Below are 13,223 nucleotides of genomic sequence, written 5' to 3' on the forward strand. Positions count from 1 at the left end.
GATGATGACACGTGTTTGTGACGTTATTGGTTGGAGGGGACATATTAGCCCAGCACCACTTACGGCTAAAAGTCGTCTCTTTTCATCGCGCAATTACACAGTATTCTGGACATCTGTGTTGCTGAATCTTTTGCAATTCGTTCAATTAATAATGGAGAAGTCAAAGTAGAAAGATGGAGGTGGGAAGCTTTTAGCCTTTAGCCACAAAAACACACGGTGTTTCCTTGTTTAAAATTCCCGAAGGTGAAGCTTTACTATGGATCAGAGTGGTCAAGCAGACATGGATCCCGACTACATGTCAACCGGCAGTTTTCGGTGAGAAAATTGTTGAAATAAGTCGCCTCTTACCGGAGATCAGAGGAGCCAGCGACCTCCTGCAGGCACCATGACTTCTCTCAGAGACTCTGGCGTCAAAACACCCGTGGCCACACCCCTCCGACTTTAAGGTACTATTTTACACACTAAAACACTAGCAACACAATTGGCAGACAAGGGATTTCCCAGAATTATCCTAGTAAATGTGTCTAAAAACATCTGAATCGCTCTCACTGCCCTCGCTTTTTTTCTTTTCTAAGCCTTCACTCTAAATTTCATCATCCACGAATATTTCATCCTCGCTCAAATTAACGGGGAAATTGCCGCTTTCTCGGTCCGGATAGCTCTAGCTGCTGCTGGCTATGATTGTAAACAATGTGAGGATGTGAGGAGCCCTACAACCAGTGACGTCACACGCACATCGCCTGCTACTTTAGGTAAAGGCAAGGCTTTTTTATCAGCAACCTAAAGTTCCGAACTTTATCGTCGATGTTCTCTACTAAATCCTTTCAGCAAAAATATGGCACTATCGCGAAATGATCAAGTACGACACGTAGAATGGACCTGCTATCCCCGTTTTAATAAGAAAATATAATTTCAGTAGGCCTTTAAAGTACATCAAAGTTTCATTTCTATGATGTTGTCCATTAAAAGAAAATATACCGTGATAATTGTAAATGGCAGCAAATTTTGTCGATGAGAAAAATGCAGTTCTGTCATGATACGTTTTTTTTGTGCCTTTATTTTGAAGAGCCCACTTTTATTCTGTTACTTCCTTTGTTGCTGATGCTTGACTTCCTGATGCCGTTCCGTCTGACAACAGCATGCTCACGTTACTCCAGGACTGGTAAAACATGCTGACAAAGATATATTTGTCATATTCTGTGTGAAAATTTGAGAGTGGTTATTTTATCGTGCTTCGTCTTTGTGTTATTTATATGTCACATTTAAGGAGAATCACTACGAGCTCGGCTCACAAGCGGAGCAAACTTGGCGCCCTTGGAAGCGGAAGAAGCTAGGAGGAGACTAATGGTTAATTTCATTTAAAACAAACGGGAAAATGTCATTATTTTTATTTACTAAAAGATATTAGTTCATAAGTTTAAAAATGTAAACATGATTTATGCATTGTTTGTGGAAATATGGTACGATGGCATTTGTATTTTCTGTCCATCTTCATAGTTTTCATGGTGTCAAAATTGTGAGGATAAAAAAGGAGGCGAGAATTAAAGTTGCACCCCCGCCATTAGTGTGTGAATAGGTGAATGTGGAAATAGTGTCAAAGCGCTTTGAGTTCCTTAAAAAAAAGGTAGAATAGCACTATCATACTTGCAAACTTTGAGACCTCCGAATTCGGGAGATGGGGGGCAGCGGCGGGGGTTGATGTGGGCGGGGTTTGGGGGTAGGGGTTGTATATTGTAGTGTCCGGGAAGAGTTAGTGCTGCAAGTGGTTCTGGGTATTTGTTCTGTTGTGTGTATGTTGTGTTACGGTGCGGATGTTCTCCCGAAATGTGTTTGTCATTCTTGTTTGATGTGGGTTCACAGTGTGGCGCATACTGGTAGCAGTGTTATAGTTTATATGGCCACCATCAGTGTGACCTGTATGGCTGTTAATCAAGTGTGCTTTGCATTCACTCATGTGCGTGATAAAGCCGCATGTAGTGAGTGATTGTGCCGGCACACTGTTAATATGGAGGAAAAGCAGACGTGACTACGCTAAAGGCACGCCCCCAATAATGTTGTCCGAGTGGAAATCGGGAGAAATCCGGGAGAATGGTTTCCCCGGGAGATTTTCGGGAGGAGCACTGAAATTCGGGAGGGTTGGCAAGTATGAGCAACCTTTGGGTGTCCCACGATTCGATTCAATATCGATTCTTGGGGTCACGATTCGATAATATATCGATTTTTTTTTTATTCGATTCGATTCTCGATTCAAAAACGATATTTTTCCGATTCAAAACGATTCCGTATTCATTCAATACATAGGATTTCAGCAGGATCTACCCCAGTCTGCTGACATGCAAGCAGAGTAGTAGATTTTTAAAAATAAGCTTTTATAATTGTAAAGGACAATGTTTTATCAACTGATTGCAATGAAGTAAATTTGTTTTAACTATTAAACGAACCAAAAATATGATTTATTTTATCTTTGTGAAAATATTGGACACAGTGCGTTGTCAAGCTTATGAGATGCGATGCAAGTATAAGCCACTGTGACACTATTGTTCTTTTTTATTATAAATGTCTAATGATAATGTCAATGAGGGATTTTTAATCACTGCTATGCTGAAATTATAACTAATATTGATATTGTTGTTGATAATATTAATTTTTTGTTTCACTACTTTTGGTTTGTTCTGTATCGTGTTTGTGTCTTCTCAATTGCTCTGTTTATTGCAGTTCTGAGTGTTGCTGGGTCAGGTTTGGTTTTGGAATTGGATTGCATTGTTATGGTATTGCTGTGTAGTGGTTTGTTGGATTGATAAAAAAAAAAAAAAAGATTTAAAAAAAAATGAGAATCGATTCTGAATCGCACAACGGATTCTATTCGAATCGATTTTTTCCCACACCCCTAATGAGCAGTATACAAGTACAACCCATATACCATTTACCATTTCACCAGTCAAAGCTCTCTGCATCTTGTGTCATTAATCCAAGTGGGCTGCTACAATAATGGTTGCATGAATGTGAGTCATGCTCACACTTTTGTGAGCTACTGCAGTACTGTGGTCAGTGTGTAGTGCATCGCATGTAGTTCCAAATACATCGGGTTTATTTCATTTTTAAAATGACTATTATTAAAAGAACCAACCTCTTGTCTGACTGCCACAATCCGGGCCTGGTGCCCCTCAGACCAGGACCCGGCATACCCGGGTCAGTGGGAGAGGTCAGGACTTTTCCAGCTGCCAGTCGGGCGTACTTTAGCAGCACTGAGAGCAGCAGGTCCCACATAGCTCGCAAAGTGAGCTCGCCCAGCTTGTGGCGCTCATACACGTAAGGCTGCAGCACCTCCTTCACATTTTGAAGGAACTGACGAATGATGAGTAGAGTGGCCAGCATCTGAGGACAGGGACACACAGGAAGAACAGTAAGCAATATACCCAACGCACTAGAAAAGGACACACTGTTCACTAAGTCCAAAAGTGTAAATCGGTGGCAAATATTAATACAGTATGATTTTCATTATTTGTTTGTAAGACAAGTGAAACCATCTCAGGTATGAAAGTTCTACTTGTAATATCAGTGACTCATATCCTCATATTCTTCCAGGAAAGTAATATCCATTCCAGTTTATGAATAATGAAAGTGTCCGTAATTGTCTTAAAGCTCGCTCTCGAATCCTCCACACACCAGCACCACATCACCGGAACAATTTGTACACGTTTTCAAAATCTCAGCATCATATCACCATTTATTACATTTAAAATGAGGTAATTCCACCAAATTTGCTGCCATTTGCTTGTAACTTTAATAAACACACTTTTTTTTTTTAAGGAATAAGAAGACATAATGAACTTTTTTGAGTTTCTTGAACACGATTAGTTTTTGTTTTTTTTCAAACCCTCAATCTGACAATACAAATATCAAACTACTCAAAACATGTGTTGTCCATGTCAGACAACTGTATCAGACTAAGCAGAAAGTCGTTTTGGCTTAACAGGACTGAAAGTAACAGGCGGGAATTTTTAGCATAGAATCAGAACTGTGTTTACCATAAATTCCGGACTATAAGCCACTACTTTTTTCCTAAACTTTGAACCCTGCATCTTATAATACAGAGTGGCTAATTTATGGATTTATGAATTTATGCACGGCAATAATAAAAAGTAAAAAAAAAAAAAAAAACTGGCAAAAACATTTATGGTGTTTTTTATTATTTATTGTATAGCGCCACCTTTTGGATGAATTCGCTCACTGCAGGTGTGCAGGGTCCTTTCATTTTTGGGTAATGCTTTTATTTAATTTTTTTCAACCGCCGTGCTGTTCAGTCATTAAGCCACCCATAGCGTTTCTAATTGTATGGATTCTTCATCAGTCCAAGTAACCTTTGTAAGTTTTACAATATAACTAAAACTATGTACACTTACTCTACGTTCCATGGTGTGATGCCTGTAGGAGCGTTTTCATGCATATTTGTATGGCAATCGTAATGTAATGACGCTATTTTAGTTAGCATTAGCTATGAAGCTAACATGTTTACGAGTGTCTGTGTTAGTAGTATTAACGTACAACAACATTCTTTTTGTATTATTTCTGTTTCACAAATTTGTCAGTAAATTCAGCTAAACGTCATTGTGGACTCATTGAGCAAGCTGAGATTTTAAGCTCCCCCTCTAGTCCTAATTGAAATCTTATCGAACAGGTGGGTTGCAATTTTGTGACCTAGAAGCACATCTGGGCACTTTTGTGTTGCAGGCTAAGCCTCATTAGGCTACTGTTTATTTACCTGAATCTGTGCAGATTTAGGCTAACTTAACTATGTAAAAAAGCGGGGGAATTCAAAAAGTGTATACTTTTTCCCATTACAGTTTTGAGATATGTTTAGTTTGACTTAAATACATTTTATTTCATTTTGTTAATTACATATTCTTTTCTTTTTTATGAAATAATATTGCCATTGAGTACAAGATTGTTCACTGTAGATGTGTATGTATATTATGTACTACATGTATGATGTGGAGTTGACTGTGACATACTCAATAAAAAACAATATACTTTGAAAGGTTTAGACAAGGAGGGAAATATAAAAACGCTCATTAAAAAATATTTAAAATGGGATGGAGTGGATTTTTACACTCTGAAGAATGAAAAAAAAAAAAAAATATTCATACCATTTATCATCACCAAGAGGTTACTGCTACCCCATTTCACTTGACATTTACGGTATTTAGACAAGGAAAGATTAGAGGCACATCATGTCTCAACATCTGAAGGGTCCACAAATTAGTCATTATTCCATAAAAGACAAAGTTGGACTTATTTGTACATTGTTAAGTAACGTATTTGATTAACATAACGAGTGTGGTGCTGAGAAAAAGGATACGTTTGTTTGCCGTAGATTTCCTTCTACAAATATTATTCAATTCATGTCTGCAGTTGATTTTATGGTGTGAAGTTCACATTTAATGTTACCGTGAATGGCAACTAATCGATGGATTGGCCCAGTGGTCTTTTCGCTTGTTGCACATTGATTTAGCCAGTTTCATTTAAAGAAACCGCATCATTGATAATGATGGACAAAAAAGCAGCATTCATAGGAAATATTTAAAGTGCTTACCTCTTTAAGACGCTCCATGTCTTTGAGGTAGAATCCAATGTAAAAAAGGCTGAGATATGAATTCACAAACTGAAACTGACAGAGAAGACGACATCAACGTGGATTAAGAAAGAAGTACACAACACAGCTGGCACAGTAGTAGAAAATGTTACTAAAGATCACTCACAAGAACCATTTTGATAATGAGATTTTTCTCATAGGCACTCTGGAGTCGATAGTTTTCTGTGGAAACAGTACAAATTATTATTTAGAGACATATTTTGGACTTGGACCAGTGTAGGAAATACAATTCTTACCCATGTCATTGAGCCAGCAGGCAATTTTCCTGTACACCTCATCGCATGCAGTCACAGTGATAGCAAGCATAATTTTAGGGATGAAGCGAGCCAGTCGAGGCATTTCCTTGATCCCCATTACAAACTCCTGCACAAATAAACCCATAATCAATTTCATATTTTTCACCTTTAAGTAAATATTCATTAATTTTAGGAAACTGCTCAACTTAAGCTATGACTTTACACACATTAAAAGTTTTACACTGAAGACACATTTTGTAAAAATCAGATGTCAATATTTGTTTAGTTTGTTTTAAAAAACACCTCACAGTGAATGACAAAGTAAAGACGATGGATAGAGATTGCACAAGATGCCTGATAAATGTTAAATCGAACCATTGATGTGTGTCATTCTTAAGCACAACATTCTCGAGACTTTCCAGCAGCTTTGACACATAACATTTTAATACCAACAAACACAAAACATTTTACTTTCACAAAAATGGTGTGATAACAGAGAAAATCTTAAGTTTTTTGTTTCAAAATAAGAATAAGCAAAATATCCATGATTGTGCAAATTGAGAACTATTCTATTGATAACTAGGGGGGTTCTGATAATCTTTTTTGGCCTCAAACTTTGTTGATTCAGATTTGATTTGGAGTCCTGATCGGATACATTGATAATAGATTATACACCTTAAAATGTTTTATGCCAAGTAAATAAAATAAACAAACTAACACAATTTTATGAAGCTTGTTTAATTAAATTTAGAGTTTTGGAGAATTGCTGTATTACATAATGTATTAAAGTTGTGGTGTTGAATGCTACATACAGTTTTTTTTAACAAAATAAAGTGGATAGTGCACAATAGCTAAACTAAATCAAAAACTACTATTGGCTTCCATTTAAATAATTTCCACATTCTGTGCCCAGAATTCCCTGACTTTATAAAAAATTAAAAACATCACAAAAAATGATTTTGTGATAAAAACAAGAAAAAGAAAAATATCAATCCAATCACTTTAGTATTGTTTATATACTGATACTAAACTAGGTATCATTTGTATCGACATCTGAATCGATCACCCTTACTTTACATTGAAGCATTAGCCGTTAGCTTCTTGTGTACTCCTATTCCATACGTGTGGGTTGTATGCTCAGTCATTTCCTCTCGTCCTCCAGTGATGATACTTGGAAGAAATGTTGTTTACTTTCCACCATGGTGGTGAGGATTAGTAACTTAGAAGTGATTTCGCAATGTGGATAGATGACGTGCCCTCAAATTCAAACCGGTGTTGGGACAAGACACGCACCTTGTTTGTGTTTTTCTGATTGTGCATCCCTCTGAAGGAATTTTAGTACAATCTTTAGCCATGTGAACACTGTGATGCAGCTGTGGTAAAAATCGTCTGCACTCGCCTATCAGTTATCTCGACAATAACTTTATATATGATATATAATGGTTAGAGTGTCCGCCCAGAGATCGGTAGGTCGTGAGTTCAAATCCTCGGCCGAGTCATACCAAAGACTATAAAAAAGGGACCCATTATCTCCCCGCTTGGCACTCAGCATCAAGAGTTGGAATTGGGAGTTAAATCACTAAAAATGATTCCCGGGCGCGGCCACCGCTGCTGCTCACTGCTCCCCTCACCTCCCAGGGGGTGATCAAGGGTGATGGGTCACATGCAGAGAATAATTTCGCCACACTAGTGTGTGTGTGACAATCACTGGTACTTGAACTTTGACTTAATAATAAACAGAAAAATGTTGTGTCATAGTGGAGTTCTGCATGAATCAACTTCCCTTAATTTAGTTCTTTTTGGCTGCAAATAGTTTCTACCACGTAGTGAACTCGATGATCAATTACTGTATTTTACGGATTATAAATCACAGTGTTTTTCATAGATTGGCCGGGGGTGCGACATATGCTCTGGAGCGAATTGTGTGTGAAATTATTAACACATTACCGTAAAATATCAAATAATATTATTTATCTCATTCGCGGAAGAGAGGAAGAAAATGTCAGCAATCGTCACACACACATCAACAAATAAGAATTTGGCGGGGCGGGTCATGGCAGAACTGCATGGTGGGTCATGGAGTTCTAACTGCTATATGCTATATGCTACTGCCGTAGCTATTAAAATGGATAATTTCAACGTTGGCGGTAACTTAGAAAAACTGAGAAGGGCTGAACAAAAATGGCACCAAAAGGGAAATCATGTACTGCAGATTACAAGCTGGACGTAGTGAAATATGCAGCAGAAAACGACAAGAGGAAGCGGCGCATACCTTTGGAGTTGGCAGAGTTGTTTAGAAGCGACATCGAGGAAGAAGTTTTAATCGGATTTATCGATTAGGAGTGACAGATTGTTTGGTAAACGTATAGCATGTTCTATATGTTATAGTTATTTGAATGACTCTTACCATAATATGTTATTTTAACATACCAAGCACTTTCTCAGTTGCTTATTTATGCGTCATATAACGTACACTTATTCAGCCTGTGGTTCACTATTCTTTATTTGTTTTAAATTGCCTTTCAAATGTCTATTCTTAATGTTGGATTTTATCAAATAAATTTCCCCCAAAAATGCTACTTACACTCCAGTGCGACGTATATATATGTTTTTTTTCCTTTTTTATTATGCATTTTCGGCAGGTGCGACGTATACTCCGGAGCGATTTATAATCCGAAAAATACGGTAATCAATTATTTTGTCCATGCATTAACACCTGTGTACATCGTAAAAAAAAAAAAAGTCACTGGAATTTGAGACAATTGATCAAATAATTGATGTTATCTTAGTATTCAACTACATTCTGGTGTGAGAGTGTATAAGTAACACCACTGCCTGCACTTTTACAGCTTTACATTAAGTTGTAGCACTCTTCAAAAATGTCTGTGTAGATTCTCAGTCACCCAGGCCTTTTGCAAACATTGAATCGACTCGACTCTTCTCTTTCATCCAAAAAGCTTCTTTTGTTGTATATTTTGGAGTTTCTCTTATTTGTCTCTCTTGTGGGTGTGTGCCCGAGGGGTGCTCACAATAGGGCAAGACCAATCAATAGGTCCTCCGCCTGTGTGCTGGCAAAATAACTCTCCCACTCTTCCCGTGGAATGAGACAATATTTGGGCGAGAGATGTCAGGATGTTCTTGTTATTAGGGCTGTCCAATAATTAAAATAGTCGAAAATTCGACGATTCGGTTCCTTCGTTGTTTTCTTTGTGGGAGGAAGGCTAGTTAAGTCCCTGCTGAGGAACCCTGTGTACAGCCGGTGTGTTTAGAGGATAGTTCAATTGCATTCATCATGTCTTCTATAAACATTAGTAAAATTCTGTGGTGTTTGGACAAATAATTTTTAGAGCATAAGAGATAATTAATATCTGCTGTCAATAACTGACACTTTAGAGCAGTGATTGTCAATGTGCACCACTAGTGGTACGTAGGTTCCATCTTGTCTAGTGGTACGCCATAAAAAAAATCACCCAATTAAATATTCAAACACAGTGTTACTGTACGAACAGTATAATGTTATAGTGGCCAAAAATATTACTCGTTAAATAAAAACTCTGCCTTGTTTTTAATGAATATGTAGCCTTACGAAGCAACTGTTTTTTAATGTTGGTCATAGGGCTGGGCGATACATCGATATAAACGATATATCGCAGGTTTGTCTCTGTGCGATCTAGAAAATGACTGTCGTAATATTCAATTATATGTTCTCACACAGTTGCTTTTAGCTGCGGGCATTACTTTACAAGCGTTTCTCACTCATTCTCGCCTCTCCTTCCCACAGAGATGTAAAACAAGCCCGCCTTTTTACATACGTCACATACTGTCGCAAGCGTAGCGTCATACGCTCTCGCCGAGCAGAGAGGTAGCAGCATGGCTAATGTTAGCTGAGGCAGGTCGTGCAAACAGAGCGGAGCTTGTGACAATACAAGAGAGAGAAGGTGCGATACTGATCACAAATGGAGGAAGAACAGTAAATGCCAAAAATAAAGAGCAGGGGATACATCATCTGGCGGTGGTTTGGCTTCAAGTGGGAAGATATTCAGCAAACAACAGCAATATGCAAAGTATGCAGCAGAAGTGTTACTACAAAAAGGTAGCAACACTATTAATGTCTTCATTCATTTAAAAGTCACCCCTGAGAGAATGAAGAGTATTTAATAAATACAGTTTTGGTCAATTGACTTAGTTGTGATTTCCCTCTCTGCATGAATGTTTAAAAGTAGCATATATTAATGCAGTACGAAGAAGAATTTTAATGTAGACACATAGAATCATCATACTGCTGTGATTATATGTATCAAGTGTTCATTTAAGGCTAAGGAAAAATAGTGAGATATATATCGTATATCGCAATATGGCATAGAAATATTGCGATATTAATAAAAGCCAATATCGCCCAGCTCTAGTTGGTCATTATGGTGAGACTTAAGAGAGCCAAGTTTTTTCTGAGGTGGTACTTGGTGAAAAAGGTTCGAGAACCAATGCTTTAGTGCGTTCGCCGCTTCCAGTCCTTGCTTCCTGGTGTGACGTCACATTTATAAAAACAGGTGGTGTGTTTTGGCCTCAAATATTTCTTATTATATAAAATATTTTTGTTTGCACACAAAAATATTTATGTACCTTATTTTCCAGACTATAAACGGCCCCTGTATATAAGTCACACTCACTAAATTCTAGAAGAAAAAAAACTTTTTTTTTTTTCATTTTTAGCTGCACCGTACTACAAACCACAGATATATATTAGTACGCTGTAAAGTGAGATATTGACATAGAAATATTTTGTGAATGTTTATTTACATACTATTCCAAACACTGCCTGTAACACGGCAGTAAAACACCTGATCAAACAAAACAGAAAAGTCATTGATGTTTTTATTCATCATTTATAAGATGAATTGGATTTTATTCTTTTTTTTAATAAGATGTTTATCAGGATTATTCTTCCTTTTACTTTGTAAACACTTTTTGAGTTTGTCTTAAAGTGGATCATATTAGTACATAGTTTGATTTCTTCACTTAACCCATTCCATAATTTAGCTGTCAGCAAAGAGAAATCCATGGTTTATCCGCACTCTTGTATAAGCCGCAGGGTTCAAAGCTTAGGAAAGAGTAGTGGCTTTTAGTCCAGAAAAAATGGTAAGTGTTGGGAGGATGTTTCTACACAGGGGATGTGATCAAGGCAAGTTGGGACACGATGCTGTCAGACACGAAGCTCACAGTCCCATCTCGTGCCAAATCCGTCTGACGGCCGCAGGAAATTAGACACCGTCTTGGCCCCAGAGGTGTAACGCTCATTTTGTAAAGGTAATGATCCTTCCAATGGTTCACATACGCAAACTTTGTTACGACTGTTGAGGGTTCTTGGTTTAAATCCAGCGTCCGCCATCCTTGTCATGACCGTTGTGTCCTTGGGCAAGACACTTTACACACTGGTGTATGATTGTGAATTGGTTGTGGTCGGAGAGGCCGTAGGAGCAAGTTGGTAGCCATGTGGAATGAATGAATGATGGTTTCCTACAACTCACAGTAAAGCGCTTTGGGAGTCTAGAAAAGCACTATATAATTCTAATCCATTATTGTTATTACGTCCTCTATTTGAGTTGAGTTGAGTTGAATTTGAGTTTTAGTCAAGTTTGATGTCATTTTGATGCTGCGCCACAGTGAAAACCTGAAAAACTTGCAATTCAGAACATTGTTTTGTTCTTTTTAATGAAAGACTATATTATTTTTATAAGTATACATAATTAACTTGGAATATTCACATACAGTAGTACTAGAAAATATCCAAGTGACCTTACTGACACCTAGTGATCAGTCAGTATATACTGCTACATACCATCGTCATCTGTTTGTTTTTCTTAAAAAGAAAACCCCATAGATTGGACTGATCGTCAACTATGAGCAAAATCTAATGTATCACATTCGCCCAAGAAAATCCTTTTTCAAAGACGACTCTAGTTGTTAGCAGGTGTTTCAGCAAATATATTCTCTCATTGTCATGAACGACCTATTGGTATGGAGGATGGTGGTTCACCGGCCGCGGAGGGACAGAACAGCAAAAAAAAAAAAAATCTTACAGCGACCACCAACTCGACAAGTAAAATTTAGAACTTAGGAAAGGCTTTTGGTTCAAAAGTGAAATGTCTTCAACAAAAAGGTTTGGAAAGAGCCCCCTTAGTAAGACAGGACAGACATTATTTTTTAATCCTAAAAGCAAATACTTGCAGCTCATAGATAACAATAGTGTTAATTAACTTTTACTTTTTTTATAAACTAATGTTTTTTATTATTTATTGTGTTGTTTTCTATCCTAATTATTAATGTTACGACTAGGGCTGGGTGATATATCGATATACGCGATATATCACAGGTTTGTCTGCGATATAGAAAATGACTATCGTGATATTCGAGAATATGTTCTCACGCAGTAGGTTTTAGCTGCGGGCATTATACTACAGGCTCTTCTCACTCCTTGTGTCTCCTTCTCACAGACAGCAAGCGCACCTTCTTATGTACGTCACATACGGTCACGTCATGCGTCACATACGTATACGCCCTCGCAGGGCAGACAGGTAGCAGCATGGGTAACGTTGGCTGTGATGCTAGTGGTGCCGAGAGAAAGAAAATGCAAATCTGGTAACAAATGAAGGAAGAATTAATTCCCAAGAAAAAACAGGAGGGGGTCCATCGTCTGGCGGTGGTTCGGCTTCAAGCGGGAATGTGTCGAATAGACAACTTTAATTTGTCAAAAGTAGCATTATTGCTAATATGTAGCATCATTTGAAAAGTCACCTGCTAACAACTGTTTAAAAAATACAGTTTTGGTCAATTAACTTAGTTGTGATTTCCTTCTCTGCATGAAAGTTTATAATGAGCGTATATTAATGCAGTATGAACAAGAATGGTTTAATGTAGACACATAGAATCATCATACTGCTGTGATGATATGTATCAAGTGTTATTTCAAGGCTAATGCAAAATATCGAGATATATATCGTGTATCGCGATATGGCCTAAAAATATCGAGATATTAAAAAAAGTCCATATAGCCCAGCCCTAATTACGACTATTATTCTCTCAATGTTACATTTTTACTAACTGATTAATGTATTATTTATATTTTATTTTTACATATATTTTATTATGTTTTATACTATTTTTAGATGGCGTAAATTTTAAGTATTCTCCAGTGTCGACGCCTCAAAGGTTGTGTTTATCCTCAAATCCTTAGTGCCATTACATGTTTTGTTATTGTCAAAAGTGTGTGTGTTTGTATAACACTTTGTGTTTGACACTTGCCTGTGTATGAAAAGTGCTACATAAATAAATTTTGA

General features: G+C 37.4%; 1 protein-coding gene across 1 annotated transcript in view; it reads right to left on the minus strand.

Moving 5' to 3' along the window:
* ano8b (anoctamin 8b) overlaps positions 1-13,223 on the minus strand; it is a 144,534-nt gene that overhangs the window by 27,037 nt on the left and 104,274 nt on the right. Inside the window, exons 10-13 of the mRNA XM_061883498.1 lie at positions 5,890-6,016; positions 5,760-5,815; positions 5,594-5,668; positions 3,128-3,375 (exon numbers count right to left, since the gene is read on the minus strand). Coding sequence (XP_061739482.1) covers positions 3,128-3,375; positions 5,594-5,668; positions 5,760-5,815; positions 5,890-6,016 — 506 coding nt within the window. The remainder of the gene's footprint in view (positions 1-3,127; positions 3,376-5,593; positions 5,669-5,759; positions 5,816-5,889; positions 6,017-13,223) is intronic.

This window comes from Nerophis ophidion, linkage group LG22 (assembly GCF_033978795.1).
Source record: "Nerophis ophidion isolate RoL-2023_Sa linkage group LG22, RoL_Noph_v1.0, whole genome shotgun sequence".
In the NCBI taxonomy this organism is placed as follows: Eukaryota; Metazoa; Chordata; class Actinopteri; order Syngnathiformes; family Syngnathidae; genus Nerophis; species Nerophis ophidion.